The sequence below is a fragment of the Vidua macroura genome, chromosome 2, assembly GCF_024509145.1.
Source record: "Vidua macroura isolate BioBank_ID:100142 chromosome 2, ASM2450914v1, whole genome shotgun sequence".
NCBI lineage: Eukaryota > Metazoa > Chordata > Aves > Passeriformes > Viduidae > Vidua > Vidua macroura.
Window position 1 is genome coordinate 71,518,674 of NC_071572.1, and position 19,225 is coordinate 71,537,898.

A 19,225-nucleotide genomic window follows, 5' to 3' on the forward strand; every position below is an offset into this window, starting at 1 on the left:
TTTTTTTTTTTTTTTTTTTTTTTTTTTTCTTCTTTTCCACCAGATCCTTGGCTGACCTTATCAGACCCCTCAGGAAACTGTTTGAATTTATCAGCACAAATATCAGTATTTCTGAGCTACAGCTAACTGCTTCCTGTGATCAACTGGTAGAAATAACCAGCAGATCTTGGCTAAAAACTGGATCCTGATTTCTTTGATTTTACAGAGGAGCTCACACTCCTAAAACTTGGCAGCCTGCTACATTCCTTAATCTTAAAAAAACAAAACAAAAAAAAACCCAAAAAAAAAAAAAAAAAACCAAAAAAAACTCTCCTCCCACCCTTTCAGGGCTTTCCTCTTTCTTGCAATACTTGCAGTGTTGTAGCAAGACTATGAAATGTGGTACGGTACATAAGTCAGGAAAAGGTAACTTTTTGTAATATGGTCTCATGAAAATCTGTTCAGATTTTGGGTTTAAGTACAAAATGTCACAAATTTCCATTTCCCATCTGTGACTGGCATAGCACAGCTTGTAGTTCTGGCCACTTGCCACAACTCCATGACAGTTTTATTGCCACGTGTAAGTTCTGGCCCTGTGTCCTGCCACTTTCCAAAGAACTTTGATCCAGCTGATCTATTGCCAGCTGTGAAGATGTGGCCAAATGTGATACAGGAAAACTCTTTGATTACTGATACCTAGGTGCATGCATATATATGAAATGAAGTGTTGGATTACTAGAACACTGGACTATAGCATTCTTGTAGCCAGAACAAGGTGGATTGGGTTAGATGAGGGGACTACAAAGTGAGTAAAAACACACTGGACAGGTGAACTCAAAGTGTAGAGGTCAACATTCCAAAGACTAATGGGAAAATGGGAAGCCACTTAGGAGTAACATTCCTCAAGGGATTAATATAATTTAACATGCTCATCTACAAGAGAAAAAGGAGGCAGAGAACACCTTGAAGATCTCACAGATGATACAAACTTGGAATAGTGGTGGATCTTCTGGAGGGCAGCACTGCCATTCAGAAGGACCTAAATAAGCTGGAGAAAAGGGTTGGCAGACATCTCACCAAGTTCAACAGTGACAAGCACAAAGTTTTGCAGTGCTCGACCGCGCAGGCTGGCTGCTGACTGCCCAGGAAACACCTCTGCAGAAAGGCTTCAGGGACCTAAAAGACTACTGATTGAAATCAGAAGTGCACTCAGCAGCTATGTAGGACAAGGGCATGCTGGACTGCAGAAACAAGAGAGCAAGTCAAAGAAAGGGATCATTTCCCTCTGTTCAACACTCATAAGGCTGCATCTGGAGCATTTTTCCTGTTATTTTCATCCCAGGATATGAATGATATTCATATACTAAGTGGGGTACACCTAGAAAATAATGAATCTGAAGCACTTAATGTGTAAGGAAAGACTGAGGAACCTGGGTTTGCTCATACTGGAGTAAAGATAATTGTTGGGGACTTACTTGCTGTCTCTGACTAACAGGAGGGTTATGGGAGTCAGACTCTTCACAGGGGTCCAAGCAGAAAGGATGAGAAGCAATGGACACAGTTGCAGCAAAGGAAATTCCACAGTTTATAATATTGAAGGCCAAGTGCATGTTCCTGGACTCATTCCTCTTGTGTGACATCCATTCTGGGATGACATCCTAGACTCTTTCATCTTGGTGACATCCACCCTGAGGACCCTCTTTTCAACCAAATCTGTCCCTTAAAACCAGTACCTGAGACATCTGAGCCCTTCCAGTTAAGTAACCCCACTCTCTGGGAGCTCAGCCTGCTGATACCTTTTGGTTCAACCCACCAAAGACAGCACAGAAGGACTGAAAGCAGCACAAGTTTCGGGGAAGAATTATTTGATCTCACTGAACCGTTTACATTCTTCAATGTGCTAAAATGTTAAAATTACAGACTCTTGAAAACATCTCAGATCCCATGAGATGCTGGTATTTTTGGTGAGCCTGGAACTTTTGGGTAAGCTTGGACTGACTTGTCTTCTTTTGCAGATGCATATTGGATGTGATGTTGGTTAGTTCACCTTTAGAATTAACTCTCTTTTCTCCACTCTGCATGCTCTGGTTGGAGAAGGCAATTGCACAGTCCTGCTGTCCATCTTCCTGCCACTGTTGCATTTTTGTTCTGATGGGCCAAAAATTAGGTGAAAGCTGGGACCAATGCAAAATATGGTGTGGTGTTCAAAGGGAAGATAAAAACATTACCTCTTCTGCTGTAAATGATGAGCTATTCCTGCTTCAGTGCTTGTGTGTCCCTTCATAGAAGTACGGGAAATTCAGGGGCTTCATGCTGGGCTTTCAGAGAAACGGGAGTTGGCCAAGTTTTTCTTTTGTCTTTTAGTCTTTGTTTCTAGCTGGGTCACATTTTCCATTATTTCATCTGAAACTGCAAGTTTCTTCTTTAAATTAATGAATGTTAAAATTTATAGAATCATTCAGGTTGGAAAAGATGTTTAAGATCATGGAGTCCTGCTGTAAACCTCCCACTGCTAAGTCCGACTAACCCATGTCCCTAAACTGCAGTAGTTACTAGTCTGTCTCTGACACTTAATACCATATCAAATGCTCAAAGTCTTACACACATCTGCACCAAAACAAGAGGAAATGGGATCCCAGAATCTCTTGCTGAATATCTCTTAAAACTCACCTCCCCATTTTACATCCCATCTACAAAGTGGAGAAGCTCAGAGCATGACATATGTTGTTGCCATTTGATTCAAATAAGGGGCAGCTGGAGGAGGCAGTGGACAGAAGAGGAAGAGCTTGGCACTGCATTTGAATTCTATTGTGTCTTTCAGTGAGCACAGTCCTTGTGGTGTGGATGGACTCCCTGCTGGTGAAAATGTTTCTAAGGCCAGAAACTGTAGATGATAACAATTAATGGTACAAGTTAATGGTACAAATCTGTCTGTCTCCAACAGTAGCTGGCTCCCAGCTCCTCAGAGTGTGCCCCTACCCTCCCAAAACAGTAATCACACAGACAGTACTCGACATCCCAAGGACTTCTGGACTCTCTTACCCAGCTGTCTTTACTTGATGAACTGCAGGCATCATTGTATGCTGAGTGAATGCTGCTTTTGTGGGATTCAGCACACTGCCATAGAATTTGTTAGGTAATGGTGTAGCTACACAATACCTACCTTTTGACAATAATTCACAATGAGTGTGGTATCTCTTCTAGAGAATACATCATTGTCAGTTTCTGCCAATAACACAAACTCTGATTCATTTCTTGCAGTAGTCTTTCTGGTTTGAGCACCAATGTCCATATTTCCTTCTACCTGTGGTTTCACACCATGTCAAAAACTTATGCTTCCTTTTCTTTTTTTTTTTTTTTCTTTTTTTTTTTTTTTTTTTGTAAAGCATTATAGCAATTACCCATTACCTATTCTTTTTTTTCAGATCCATTTCTTTAGGAATCACTGTTTCTCCTTGTGTTTCATCCTTAATCTTTTCTCTGCAGACAATGTTTTGCTCATCCCAAAAGTCTGCAATAGCCAAGGGAGCTTGTTATTCTTGTGCAGGTCACTCTGCTCTCTTTGCTTCCTTTTAAAACACAGCACATCCCAACTCTGCTTTTCTTGCTATTTCTGATAATTTAAATGTAGGCACTGTTAAGTGCTGGACTATCACTATGGATTCCTTCCTCAAACTCTTATTTTTTTCTTTTCTGTATGAAATTTCAAGGAGGATATATCAGAAGAACTTGTCTTTCCCTGTTTATATTTTCCCTTTCAATTTGAATCTTTCTAGTTTTAGAGTTACATGTTAATTACTTGGTTGTACAGGAGTATGAGGCTTGTGAAGAACATCTCCTAAGAGACTGCAAATTTCTTGCAATGCTAGCCTGTGGTCCAGCATTGTGCCAGAGAAAACTCTGACATCCAGACAATAGCAAACAAGGACTTTTCCAGGAATCTCATTTTGCAGCATTAGCATCAGTTCATCCATAAACTACCAGAGGTACTTCCTACTACTTTAACTGTCTGATGTGGTATTTTCCTTGCTTTTGCTGATTTAGCCTGATTTCAAAGCAACTGCTTTGGAGGTCTTGTTCAAGGTTTCCTTGCCACTATCCCTTCTTAGTTCTCCTCATTTATATCTTTCCCCAGTTCATGAGCCATGCATTTATGCTGCTCATGGTATAAGTCTTGATAGGGATGTCAATATTCCTTGCAGTTGCTGACTTTGAGAGGGAAATTGCTGTTCATTAGCTGTTTTCTTTACTTTGAATCAAATCTGATGTCTCCTCTTTCTGCAGTATGGACAAAATAATTCAGTTCCTTTGCATGGATTTGCATCTTGCTGTGATTCAATTTCAGGCTGCAGTCTCTGCTTCTTGTAGGTAATGCTGTTAGTTTTGGGGGTTTTGTCATGTTTTCTCTGGGTCTGTCATTCATAAGAATGTCATCCAAAGTGACTCCTGCCCTTCATCAGCTTCATATTATTTTAGAAATATTTTGGGAAATATTTCCAGCATAGGCAGCATTTTAAGAGGCTTAAAATTGAAATGCTGTCTTAAAGTCATTAACATTCTGCTGTCTTTGTCCAGCCTGAACTGCCTGTGCCTAGATGGAACACTTGGTACATGTAGTATATTTTGTGTAGAAAGCAGATAGGTGATCTCATCTTGGGTGTGTAAAGTGCAATTTTTTACTGCTTTCTTTCTGTCTAAATAGCCTCCGCAGCTACAGATTATAATGATATTTCTCTCTTTCCCTGTGATAATTGTGAAATATCATTCCAGTGCTTTCTTTCTCCATTGGATCAATTGTCTTTAGCTGCAGCACAGGCTCTGCTCCTCAGCCCTTTCTGAGTCTTGCTGCTGGTGGATGCCATGGTGTGTGTTCATCACTTTAGGCAGTAGGTACTCTCTTGCAGGGAGGGGTTGTGTTTGAATCCCAAGGGAGCCTGGGATGTCATCCTCAATGATTCCTGCCGATTCAATTCTCCTGCAGCAGAGGAGAAATCATCCATCATTCTCTGCTGCAGCACAGCTCCATTGCTGGACAAGTGCCCCATTCCAGCCTGGCAGGCACAATGAAACCACATCTGGGAGCAGCAACGCCCAAGTGAAGAGGCAAGCCTGAGGTTCAGATGGGAAATTGAGAGCCCGTGGCAGGGTCAGGGCTCCCATCAGCAGGGTACCAGCCAGGCAGGAACACAGCCATAGTGCAACTTAGGCAGCAGCCAAGCATGAGAGAGCTGTGCCTTCAAGCAGTTCCCAGGATAAGGAAGGGAGGGTGTCCCATGAAAATATCTCAGTAGAGCTTCATAGGGAATCCTCCACAAAAGCTTCTCCCAGCTCTTCTTTTCTCACCAGCTCCGACCAGCCAGCTGGTCTGAAGCTGCCAACCAAAATTCTAGGAGAGGGACAGTGCCCTCAGGGCCTTGACAAACTCTCCATCCCATGTCTTCAAATTCCAGGAAAGCATTTGGTTTTCTCTTCTGTTAGGCAGACTTTAAAATTTTTTATCAAATTTCAGGGACTTAAGGTTTTTTGTCCCACGACCAGTTTTCCTGGCATCTTTATATCACAGCACTGGAGATACTTGACACCTTGATGTATGTGTGTCTGCAACACTGCATTTCCCTGCTGTGCCAGATGCAGGTCTCTGCATCCTATCAGCCTCACAACGGTGTTCATGGGACAGCTCAGGCTGTGCTTCTCCTTTACTCTGTCCTAGGGTGGTAAGTGGCCTGTAGAGCCATGAGAAGATCCAGTGTCACCAGTGTGTCTCCTAGGCCCTACATATCATGGAATTTCATACAGTCATGGAATATGCTAAGTTGGAAGGGACCCATCAGGATCATCAAGTCCAACTCCTGGCCCTACAGGAAGAGTGCAATGTCACTGCTGCTAAATTGCTGTCCTTGGAGGTGCTCTGCAGTCACACCTGTGGGTGTGGCCAGGTACCTTTCCATCTGCTCAAATGACAAGCTCTCACCTGGACTGTGGAGAGCCAGGTGTGCTTGTTGCTTCATCACAATGAATCACATCACATCACACCAATGTCCTGCTGATGTGCCTCTGCTGCAGGCTCCACTTTAACTGCTGGGTGTGGCTCAGGCCCTCTGCTACCTCCCTTCCCTCTCAGCACTGCCTGTGGCACTCTGTTGTCCTTGTCTCTTCATCTAATGAGGTAATACCACCCCAACTTCTCGATGATGCCTGTGCTCTCTGAGCTCCCTCTGGGTCTTCATTGCTTATTTTCCTTGTGCCCCTTTCTGGTCTGACCCTGTTAAAACCTTCTCCTTCAATACACCATTCCTCTCTGTCAAAGCAGAATTTTCCTTAAAGCCTCAATTCTCCACCCACTACTGGGCTCTTCCTGCCTAGGTTTGGATATTTTCCTTGATAATTAGTGTTGTGCAGATTTTTTTTTTTTTTTTTGTTTGCTGAGCTTTGTCTCTTTGTTAATTTCCCCTGAGTTTCTCACCAGTCACCACAAAGCATCCAGCTCCAGCCCACCTCCTTTGCTGTGTTTCCAGAAGCCCCCCATGCCCCTACTCTGCTCCCATCTGCTCCTTCCCTCATGTTCTGCTCTCCTCTTATGCAATGCTTGCATTTCTGCTCACATCAAGGAGAGAACTAACATCTTACCAGCTACTGATCAGAGGACATTAAAGTGTGGGTTGCCAGCAACTGAAACCATCCTGCTCCTGCACCTCCCCATCAATGGGCAGTCACTCAGATCAGCACACTCATCCAACAGACATTTTACTGGAGTAATTTCCAGCCAAATAACTCAGCTCATCTGATTCAGATCACAGAATCTTATGCCAGGTCCAAGCTGATAAGAGGTAACCAGAAGCCCCCAGGTGAGCAGAAAAAATAACGTGGGACAGTGTTGCATCCCGGAGTTTGGGTTTAGATTAGGGTTTTTAATTTATGTTAAAATAAGTCAAGTTCTGTAATCCCGCGTTTCCCCCGCGTTGTTCCCCCCCGCGGTTTCTGGCCCCATGTTGCCTGTTGCCGGACCTTACCCCTGTGCCGCTCCTGTAACCACCCTGCCGTCCGGCCCCGGGAAACCCCGTGCTGGCCACCCCAAGCCACACGATCCCGCTCAGCCCGCTCTGGCTCGGTGCCCGCCCCTGTGGGGTTCTCTGGTTGGTCGCTGTTGCTGGCGTCACCGCCACGGCAGCCGCCCCTATTAGCCGGCCGGCCGTGGATCCTCTCGCCCCGCCCCTCCATAAAGCCCTATCCCGCCGGCAGTCAGCCGCCATTTTCTCCCATGCGAGTGCCGGGAGCGGTTGCGTCTTTCCATCGAACCGCGCCGTGTGACCAATAAACCATTCCTGCTAAGCACGGAGTAAATGGACAAATTCCTTCCTCTTTGCCGGGTCCCTAGCGCACGGTAACAGAGGCTGGCCAGCCCACGCACCCGAGACACGGAGCCGTGTCCGGGAACCCGCGGCAGCAAACCCCGGCAGCACGTGGAAGCTACGCCGCAGCCGGGCTCCCAAGAGCCGCGTGCAGCCGGGGAGAGCAAAAACCCACGCCGCAGGACAGCCCCTCTTGTCACTACTGCAGCATCAGGGTAGCTAAACAGGACCATGAATCATGCCCTGGGACAAAACAGTGACAAGGAGATGCTATTTAGCTTTTTTGAGCAGCCTGATGATTCTCACAGGTCTTTTGCCATGCAGGAAGAGGTTTAGACTTTTTTCTTTCTAAGTAACACTATCAGGGGACCAGAAAAAGCCATATAGAGGTAATTATGCTCAAAAGCACAATCAGAAGAAAAAATGTGCCCGCTGGCTCTGCAGGCATGAAGTCCAGCGTCAGCAACAGTAACACAGACCCGGAGTCACAATAAGAGTAATAAATAACAGCAGCAATGAGGATTGCTTTTCTTTTGTTAATCTGAGGGAACTTTGATGGGACACTGCATGGGTGGGGATATAAAATGGGTGTAAAGTCAGAGCAAAATGAAGAATATGGCTCTTAGTCCATGCAGGACAGGCTGTTCAAGAATTCCCTAAAATCAGAGGAAAGTCACTGTATTGCTTGGCACCCGCCCAAAGTGATTTCATTTTCTGTTCAGGATTAAAATGCATTAATAGCCTGAGGGCAGCAGTTTCCTTGCCAAAAAATTGCCTTTCCTCTCCCCCTCCTCCCATTTTGTTTTAAATATGAAGGCTTGCAGGTCAGCACTGAACACTCAGCGAGTATTACTTGAATTATCAAATGAAAGTGCAGCAATATCATTTTCTTTCAAGCAAACACTGACTTAATTAAAATGTGCACTCTGAACTTGGAAAGTTTCACATTATTAATGAGAAAGGTATGGGTTTGTCTATTGCAAAGGCAAGCTAAAAATAATCAGAGATACAGAACCAGAAGGGTAGCTGTTAAGAGTAAGGCACTAGAACTTTTTCTGACAAAACTCTATCTCCAAGAGTGTCATTTACCCTCAGACCATTCTCTAGTCCCAAACAACATAGCAAAGCTGGAAAAAGTCTTCATGTAAATGTGATTATGCTGGCCACAAAATCCTTTTGGCCAGAAAGCTGTGCTCTCTTTGGGGAAACAACATAATCTCTATGGGCCAAAGCACTTCTGCTGACCAAATTGTGCCCTAGGAGGGAGTAAGGCTGGAAAGCTAGGTGAAGGCAGCATTCAAAGGCTGCAGTGAGAAAAGTTTCCAACTCTCAGAGGCCCAGTCCAGCAAATGAGGGCTACTATGCTTTTGCCACAACCTTGTAGATTTGTATTCTTCCACAGAGTGACTTTTTCCATAGCAGGGCTAGGATAGCAGGAGGCACATCTGCCATTGCCTACAGCTCTGTAGCACTGTGGGCATCTGTGCAGGTCTCCCTTTGGGTTTCAACAGGGAGCCAAGGACCTAGACAGCCAGAATGTTTAGTGGGACTGGACAGATGTGAGGCCAAAAAAACCTGGAGTGCTTAGCACCACCATTGCTGAGGCAGAGGAAAAGTGGCAGCAATTTTCACGTTAACAGAACCAAAGTGTTTTCACCTTAAGGTTTTGTTCAAAGGACACTGAAAAGGGAGGAGGAGAATTAGAGCTTATCTTGCACATCACATTAATAAAAGTCTGTACACAGACCAAAGAGATGACTTACCCTTTTTCCTCCTTCCAAACTCCTTTCTATTGCTTTGCTCTTAGACGGGAGATCAATTGATGGGTGAAGTGACATCCCAATATAAAATTTGCCTTCTCTCCACTGCACCTGTCATTCTCTGGCAGGTTGATCTGAAACCACAAAGTCATGTTAGTCATCTGAAAATCCTAAGCAAGATGTTTCCTGTCTTACCTGTGTAAATTTGGGTCAATCTCATCTGCTTCAACACACCCAGTTGATAGCTGATGGAAGCCAAATATCTGAAAAGTATGTGGGCAGTGAAGGTCAGCCCGTTTGCAGTACATCCAAGCCAGTTCAAGAGCAAAGGCTTTCTTCTGAGATGAAATGATCTGCAATCCTCCATGCAGGTAAAGCAGAATAGAAATCTCCTGACAGTAGATGAAAACTGGTCTGCTTGCTTAAATTATGCCCTTATCCCTAGTTTGGAAGAACTGGACGAATTCTTATAAAAGATGCTTAGAGAATCTGGTAGGTGGGGGCAGGATGACCAAAAGCACACTGCATCCATCCCAGAAGCTCTGCCAAAAGACACTGGAGCTGTAGCAGTCCTGGGGGGACAGGGGAACTATTGCTGCACAAATACTGCACTGCAGAGGCTGGCTGGGACAGCAGAAAATATCTCTGATCTAGGATTGAGTATAAGAGTGTGGCCAGTGATTGACATCAGTCTATACCAGGAGACACGCAGGGATCCTTTCCTCATCTTTCAGAACAGGAGCTCCAGGAATAGCTTCTGCAATATGGGCTGGTACCACATAGGCACTGTGCAGCCTTGCTACACCATCCTGGTCTGCTGGGAAGCATCCATTCATCCCCAGGGAGATGTTCTCTTTCATCAGCCCACCCCTCCATAATAGAAGTGGGAGTGTGTGAAGAATTTGGTACATCTATTCTGTGTTGAGTTGAATAAAGAGGAGCATTTGTCTCTCCTCTGAAAGTACCATCTGCAACAGATGCCACCCTTGAAGGTACTGTGAGACTTTAGGAGGTGTTTTGGAAGAAGCATGGCCATTAAGCAGAATAAAGTATTTTCATTGTAAGGAAGATTTCAACAAACAGGAAGGTAACAAACCTCCAACTACAAAATAAAAACAAGGTAAAACATGACTAAGAAAAGAGACAAATTTTATTTCTAAATGTATCCAGAAGGAGAGAAATTCAGATTGTGCATTGAAATCCCTGCAGTCTCATCCCAGGAGCAGATTAGTATAGGTACCCTTGTAGAATGAATACAGAATAGCTTTTCAAGTGCTAGCTGAAATAACATCCAGATAATAGCTCTCTTGGGGCATCCAGGTTTCAGCATAATGCTTATCTTGATTGAGGAGGAATCTGAAGGTATGAATGGGCAGAGTGCCATGCCTCTATGGGGGACTCCACATCTGATCCTGACAGCCTGGAACAGCTGGAGGCTAGGGAGATGACATTGTGGTTGTAGCTACAACCTTGAAACTCAAAAAACTGAGTGGCACAGGTGAAGATCAGACCAGTGGGCCACACCATGGGCAGGATGTGAGAGAAGAAGATTGTAAGAAACCAACTCTGAGTCTTTCAAACATCTCATTTCATAGAAGACAGATAAAGAAAGCTCTGGTTATGTGTCACCAGTATCTCAGAAATGCAATTGAGAACCGGGATCCTGTTGGGCTGGATGCTGCTCAAAGAACAGAACCCCTCCTATGAGTTTCTGCTGAGAGCTGAGAGAATCCACTCTGTGTAAAGGAAACCTATGGCAAATGTGTCCCTGTGTTGTGGATGGGTAGCAATTCCACCTCATTTATTGGAAGCTTTGTACCATTTTTGAGGTGTGACTCTCCCTTCAGCAGCTATCCCAGGGACTTTTGAGGGCTAATTTTGTGAAGCAATATCAGGCTGCCATAGCTGGATTCACTACTGAAAGCTCTGTGAAGAGCAGATGGGGCCAGAGCAAACATTAACTCTGTTCAAACAACAGTGAGTCCAAAAAGACAGGGGCAGGAGAAAGAGAGAGCCTTCTCACAGCAGCAGTCCACCCCCAGCTCTCCTCCTGACTGCCTTCCTACCACAGTCAGAGATATCCAGCTTTGACTCTAGGGCTGGCAGGCCACTAACTATGGCACTTGACTGCTCCTTGCCACCAGCCTCTTCTCCAGGCCGTGCTACTTGTCAAGGTTGTAAGACAGCTGGGATCTTGCAGGTTTACCTGGCTTGATTTTTCTAGTTGGGTGAAGCAGAGATGGTTTACATAATCTGATCTCCATTTTCCCATTTTTCTCATTGAAAAGCTCATCGTGCCCTCAGGGTGAATGCTAACCCTATATTCTGCTGCAGATTCTGTTTGTGTTGAAATGTTACCTGTGTAAACTTACTTTGCTCAGACCACCACACAGAGTTTGGTTCAAGGAGACTTGCATCTCTACTGCGGAGGCCAAAGGGTTATCAAAATAGAAGTATCTTCCAAAAAACACCACAAAAGATGCCAGCCCGTGGCACTACAGAATGAAAGGAGACTTGCTGGAAACTGCTGCATGGCAAGCAGATGAGTCTCCTGCCCTGACCCCAGCATTGCTTCTGTGATGGTGAACAAAGGCCACCACAGTCCCTTTGTGCATGGGAGGGCTGTGTCTCTCTCAGCAGCAGAACTGCCTGTTGTCCTCACCTATGCTTTAGCCAGGTGATGGCTCCCTCCAGGTCAGGTTGCATCGCTGTTATTAAACAAAACAGAATGAAAGATTCAAGGGCAGTGGGACATGGGCATCAGTCATGTTGAGCTACCTAAATTCTCCACCAGCACAGGGTGGCTGTGTTCAAACCCCTCTTGCCTGTTCATACATCTGTAGACCTAGAGATGCTGCCAAACACCAGGAAAGGTGCTACCTATATCCATGCAGTAAGTTTTTCAGAGCCTTAAAAGTGCATCCTGGGCTTGATCCCAGACCTCTCCAGGGGGCTTTGAGGTGAACAGAAACTGACACCAGACTCAGGGTTAATCAGTTCATAAGAAAATAATTGGGAACTGCTCTTCCCCAAATTCTCATTTAAATGGTATCCAGTCATTTTCCAGGCCAGAGCTGACTGGCACAAAAAGGGTGGCCAGGGAACATAACCATTAAGTCATACAGAAGTTGAGTTTTGCCAGTATAGACAAAGCCTCTGCTAACACAGCTGGCCAAACCTGGTGCACTTCTGCAGGGGCTCTGACTGACTGGTAGCCCAGTTCAATCAGCCAAGGGCAAATCATGCCCCTGGAAACAAGCCATAACAATGAAGAGAAAACATGTTTAAAAGAAAACTAACTCAGTTTAAAACTTCTAATTTAGGGCTGTGTGTGTGTCAACCAGGATCACTCAGCATAGGGAAGGCATAACAAATACCCTGGCTGAGGTGACATGAGATGTCCTGGAAGCCCGAAGCTCATTTCATTCATGCTTCTGTGTGCAGCAGCAAAACCATATGCCAAGCACTGTCTGCAAATTGAAGTGTATAAGCTCCCTCCTGGGCAAGGGAAATGTCCTAACTTTGTGAACAAAGGCATTGTTTAAGACTGGAAGCAGAATTGAACATTTGAAATAAGGAACAACTCAAAAAATATGTCTTTTTCCTTCAAATTTTATCTTTTGCCTCACAGTCAGTGCCGGCTTGGGAAACAAAAGAAGTGCTTCTGCCATACTCAGGCAGTACTCATACTTCTCCTCTGAGGGATGTGAAGGGCTGCTCATGCAGAGGCACAGGAGAGATGGACCTTTAGCAGACTCCTTCACCAACCTCTGCTGATGCATTTCATCCCTCAGCTCTGCTGAGCCCACTCCTCCAGTACAGAGGCAGATGAAAGGTGGGAGCACACTGGTACTGCTGAGACTCACACCAGTGCAGCAGTCACAACTTTTATCTTTCCTCCCGCCAAGCAGTCTGGGAGATGGAGGCACTTGCAGGTGGGACTCTCAAGGCACTGCACACCTCTCCTCACCATCCTGTTACACTGCAGAAGACAATCCTTGAAGAACTACTTCATCCTTAGAATCACAGCAACATAGAATGGTTCAGGTTGCAAGGGACCTTAAAGACCATCCAGCTCCAATTCCTCTGCTATGGGAGGGGCACTTTCCACTAGACAAGGATTTCTAAAGGACCATGAAGGGAATTTACACAGGGAAAAGGACTGAGGCTGATGTTTCCAGTGCAATATTTGCCTTTTCACAGCTAAAGCATGTGAAAACAGCTAGACTGTTGTGTGAAGTTTCTTTTAAAAGTTGAGGGTGTTTTTTGAGAATGAGAACATGACATGACATTGCAACATCTGCTAAATAACAAGGATTTAAAGCTACCTGAGATGAGCACTTCTGCATTTTGTTCTCCTCTAATGAGGACATAATAAAATATAGGAGTTTATAGGAGCCTATAGTCTATCAGACACTATAGGAAATACAGGAATCTTTTCTGAAGGGTGGATATTGTTTACTAAGCCACCTTCTGATATACAATAGACTTCCCATGAGTGACTAGTCTGGCACCAAAATGAGTGTTTTAGTGTGGTGGAAGTGGGAGCTACAAGTAAATGAATTCTAAAATATTAAAACAGTCAGCCATGTCACTTCTCAGACAGAAAGGCCTCCCAGCATCAGGCTGCTGTCTGTGGTCCTCCACTGCATAGAAAATAAGCCCCTTCTACAAAATCATGTTTCCCCATCAGCTGCAGGGAAACAGACTTTCCATGTCTTTTGCTACTTCATTGTTGCTATGATCATACAGGGTCCAATGAACTGAGACAGTATTTTAATATGTAGTTATAAAAAATGCCTTTGCAAGTTGAATCTATGTAGGCCAGATGTCTATTTGGGTAGAAAAGGCTGATTTTAAATACGTCATTAAATAAATAAATAAATAAATTAAGGGATTAACATACTGAGTGCATGTCACAATACACAGTTTCCAAACAAGAAACATTTGTGCAAAACTGAAGAATAGACTAGAAACTGAGAGGACTCTTTTCTAGTAATTCAGAATCCATAGAAGTTGCTTCCAAATGGCAAGAATAGCTTTTGCTTCTTGTGCAAAAAGAAAAGCTGAAAGTCCTCTTCCAAACAGCATTTTTTTGTCCTGCTAGTGCTTATATGATTCTGAATTTCCTAATTTTTGATTTCTTGAAATTTCTGTGAGCAACAAAAAAATTAGCAGTACTATCATACAGGTAATACACCAGTGAACACAAATTTCAATTGCAAAGTAATTTCTATTGCTATTAATTTGTTAAAATTATTTTTGTTTGCTTGCTGTTAAAGACATTTTGTTTGAGTGGCAAACAAACATTTAGGGGAATATAAGTTTTCTGGTCTTTCAGTTTGGATATGACAACATTCCTATTTCACTGATGGAACTTTGGCAAATCCTTTATGAACCTGATGAAACTTCAGGCTTTGCATTCCCACTTGAAAGCAAAAATAAAGCAGAAAAAAACCCATTAAGACAACAAGCCAACAGTTTTAGGCTCTTAACATATTTGTGAAGAAATAAAATGCCCGTGATTGTGCACCCTGTTACTGTTTCTGGCACACCTATAAAATCTCAATCAATTCTTTCATCATTTGAAACCAATGTTTCCAGGTCCACTGGGTTTAGTGAACTGAGCCTCCTGCTATGCATAGAGCTAAAGAAATATTTTCTTAGCCAACAGACTACTGCACCAGCCTTCCTTGGTAATTCATTTTAGGTGTGACTAACCATGGAGTCTCCCACACAAACTGTTTTAGTTGTTTCAAAGATTGCTATACACATATCTAAGTGCTCCTGAGCTCTCCACAGCAGAAAAACCTCATAAGCACCTAATATAATATCCAAGCACAGACAGATCCATTTGGTGAGATATCTTTGCAACCACAGTCACATACAGATTTTTCAGCTATCTATGAACATGTTCCATGTTCCTCCAGCAACAAGAGTTATACCAAGTTCTGAGCTCTGGGATTGTTTTGGTAGAAAATGGAGACCAAGGCAGAGAGATGCCTTGTGATGAAAGTGTCCTTGCTCTAGTGCTCCATTCTGCTGAAAGGCTGAAGGTGAGGCAGAAAAGGGGAAACTGTGTGAAGTTTTACTTGGAAAGTCCTCTTAAAGTTGGCAGGTTTTGAGGTATTGAACTATAGCTCATGGTAACTTGCCACTGTACTGATAAGGAAACAGATCAAGGGACCTGATGCTCAGGAGTTACTTTCCTCTTTCTATCTCTTCCTAACTCCACATACTGATTCCTGGCATGACCCTGTGTCACCAGCACCCAACCGTGTGCACATGAAGATGCAGGAGGGGAGAGTCCAGCAGCCAAAGTTTTGTATGAGAAAAGGTGTTGCTGACTTTCTCTAGTGACAAAGCTCATTAGGAATGAGAAGTTAGCAGGATTTTTGTGGAGGCTGTGTGTGCCTAGGAGCAGCAACATCATTTTATTCAGTATTCAAGAAGTCTGCAAACTGAGGATCCTCTAATTTCGGTTGCAAGATCCCTTCAGCAGGGGTGGATGTGCCTGTACTGTGATGCATCTGTAGCATGATGGCAAGGGATGGTCAGTTGTTCAAGTATCATACAGGTGCTGTGCTGAAGTAGCTCACATAAAGTCCTTTTGCTACACTCCTCTAGGTTAAAAGCAACTATAAAAAACTCATTCTTCAAGGACAAAACATTCACCGTTTGATAAAAAGATCACTCACTCTAATCACAGGTGCTTTTGTCAAAATCTGTTTGGACTGTGCTCTCCCTGCAAGTGGGAAAACTCTTCTGCTTGCTTTTCTCCCACATCTGAATCTGAATCAACCTAATCTTTCAGTATGAACTACTAGGAGCTTCCTAACTTTGCCGTGTGATGCACTCACTATAAAACTCTGAGACAGATCAGGTATTGAAGCACTCAAATGCTGACAGCCCTGGCTGCATACTTTGAGCTGCAATAGCTGTGCTTGGCAGGGAACACGCTCTCATTAAGTAGCTGGAGGACTCCTCCAAAATCTGCCATCCCACCTGGACAATGGCATTTCCAGCACAGGCGAGCCTCTGTCTGCAGCAAGGAAAACCTGGCTGCAATGAGGGACCCCACCTCACAGGGGAGCTGCTTGAATTTCAAGGGCAGTACAAGCCTAATCAGAGGCCGAATATTTTGGCAGGGGTCAGAACATCCAGACTGCTTTGGTGTCCTCGGACTGGATATTTGAAAAGGTTTTCAACTTCTCCCTCTCCTGTTCTGCCACTAGAGGGCACGGCTCCCCGCTCTGCCAGGAGACGCATCAGCCTGCAAGGACAAGGGGTTTGCCTGCTGGAGAAATTTGAGGTCCTTTTTCTCCCACCTTCCCTATACCTGCAATTCACACTCTTGGCTGGACCTGAAGCCCTGTCTAAGAAGAAAATACCCTGAGAACTTTAGCTGAGGCAGAAGGGAAGGCAGCCGGTTGTCACTTTGCATGGCTTGAGAAAGCATTTGACATCTTTCCTCCATTGAGCCCACCCAGAAGCAGCTCTGCCAACACGCCCTGTTTCCTATTTCAGCTCTGCCTCGTTTGCACTGTGCTACAGATCTGTGCAGCAGCCACAGCCCTGCCTCAGAGCCGCTGAGGCATCAGGCAAAGCCTGGGCACACGAGGGTGAGGCTTCCTGCAGCTCTTGACCTGTGGGAAGCAAGCTGGGTTGTGAACCAGATGCTCACTCCTTCACAGCCATTTCAGAACTACAAGATGCAGGACAGAGAGCAATAGGACAGTGACCTTTTTCTGCAGTGACCATTCAGTAAACAGCACATTCTATTTTATTTGTTCTCCAATAGTCACTGCCAACACTGCGTGACAACCAGCACATCCTCTCCTTTGATGTGACAATAGAAATCTAACCAGAGCAGCCACAGATTTGAAACTTTTTCATCTTATTCTTTTTTTTTTTTTTTTTACCATAAATAAAATATGGCTAAAATACAGGATATTAGTCATGCTTTTGGGAAGTCGGATTAAGGCAAGTTCAGGAACACTGACAGTAAAACAAAGAAGAAACACTGAATGAATAGTAATTTGCACTAGGCTGAGGTTCAGACCTACTCAATTCACAGTGAGCCTTTCCAACAGCCATTGGGAAGCAAAAAAATTTAGCTTGCAGCAAAGCTGTTAACCTTTTCTCTAAGAAAAGCACTTCCAAACCAGCATGGCCTCTTTGATGCTGTATGAGGACTCAGGACTAATTTCCTAGAGGTATTTCTCACTGATGAGTCTTCATTCAGGAATTCATGCAAATGTATTTTAGGTTGTGAAGTGCTGGGAAATTGCTTGCACTTCCTCATGAGATGTATATGCCTGGTCTCCAACAGTGGTATCTTTTCTGGCTTGATGATTAGAATAACCAAACTCTGGTTTTGGACATTAAAACTCAGAAGAAACAAAAAACTGAATTAGTGAAACTTTTTAGTTTGATGAACTAAGATTTTGTTTCTGCTTAGTTAATGCTAGGACAGGATGCATACAATTGCTCAGATACAAAATATGTATGGAGTTATAAATACCTTTAATTTTCCATCCATATGAACTGAAGTCCATGCAAAATAGGCAAACATGATCTTACCAAAGCAGCCACATATTTTAAAGGAAGAAATATAGTAAAACTTATTTTTACTTTTTGAAGATACAAATGGATATTGGAAGGTACTCTGAATTGGAGTCTAGCAATTCATAGGTAAAAGCCTAAGATATTGCTGTGTGTAAATGCCAAGTACCAGAGCCTGTTATGCTGGAAAAGGTTAGGAGTTTGAAGCAGTGATTTAGGTCATATAATTTTCCCAAGCAAACAAGATTGTATTCTTATGCAAATGATTAGGCTACTAAAAATACCAGGCAATTGAAAGGACCAGCTTTATATAAGCAGAAATACATACAAATCAGCATTCCACAAGGCTCACTAGCAGGCACCAGCAGGTTTTTTATGGGTCTTTTAAACATCTGCTTTCACCCTCTCTCCCTGACAATTTGTCTCTCTACATGCACCAGATGCTTCCAAGGCTGTGGAGCTGCCAGGGAGTCAGCCCAGGAGATTCAGAAAGGAAAAGTCAATTATCATCAGTGAAGAGGAGCACAACATGGATGAGGGGTGCCTTCCCAGGAGACTGGTGGAGTTCCTCCTGCAGGACACAAAAAATTTGGGCACTAAAACTGTGGGCTGCAAAAGCCCAAGGCAAGGTCTCCAAGGAAATGGTGGGAAGGTGTCCATGTGTCGTGGTTTGACATGGAAGTGAATTTTTTTTTCAGGAAGTTGGGTCAAACCAATCAGTGGTCAGGTTTGGATATCGGCACCTGGAGTGACCACTGAAAGTATGGACACGCCTCTGAGAACACAGGGGGTTAAAAGCAAGAACTCCCAGGAGAACTGTCTCTTTGGTTCCAGTCGTCAGAGAGTGCAGACTCTCCCCTGCCCAGCCTCAGCCTGGGTGGGGGAGGGGAAGCCACGCGGCCTTGTCCAGGTAGGCCGAGGGGCTGAGGGTCTGGAACCGAGCCAGCTCCTGCAGACGGAAGGGTGGAGAGAAGCGGAGATGTCTTTGTTCCCCCCCCCCCCCCCCCCAGAGGGAAAGAGACAGAGAGCCTGACAGCACCTGGAAATTTGCCGGCAGAGGAAAAGGAGAAAGGGGGGGGATGATGCCTAGCATGGGAGACAGGATGCTGGACCAAGATTTCGGCTGTCCAGGGAGTCTGAACTTTTAACCCTTTCCGGGAAATGAGGGCTTTGTAAAATATTACTCCTCCTTGATTTGTAGTAGAAGAGAGACAGTCCGGGACCTGAGATGTTAGAAGAAGAAATATTTAGGTGGGAGGAGATGATGAAGTAGCTTTTGGCTGGACTTTTCTTGTTAGCCATAGACTGAACCAAAATCTCCTGCAACAGAGACTGCATTTTAGGGGGATGCAGTGGTGACCCAAGGAGACATGCTTCAGCTTCTAACAGCACAGGAATGGCAAGAACAGAAGAAAGCTGAAGAGGGAATGGTGATGCCCTCTGTCTTCAGGAAGAAGATGATCTCTGTTCTTGGACCCTTGGCCCCTGGGGAAAATGGGGGGGACTGTAGTCCCAGGATGAGAAGCTGAACTGTTATATCTTTGAGTCCGTGGCAAAGCATCCTTAAAGGAG

At 44.3% G+C, this 19,225-nt stretch overlaps 1 protein-coding gene across 2 annotated transcripts in view; it reads right to left on the bottom strand.

Moving 5' to 3' along the window:
* The window catches only part of FSTL1 (follistatin like 1), a 99,793-nt gene that overhangs the window by 66,574 nt on the left and 13,994 nt on the right, over positions 1-19,225 (bottom strand). For both annotated transcript variants that reach the window (XM_053970143.1, XM_053970142.1), the window contains exon 3: positions 9,092-9,222. In XM_053970143.1, the coding sequence (XP_053826118.1) occupies positions 9,092-9,166 (75 nt within the window). In that variant the 5' untranslated portion in view covers positions 9,167-9,222. The remainder of the gene's footprint in view (positions 1-9,091; positions 9,223-19,225) is intronic.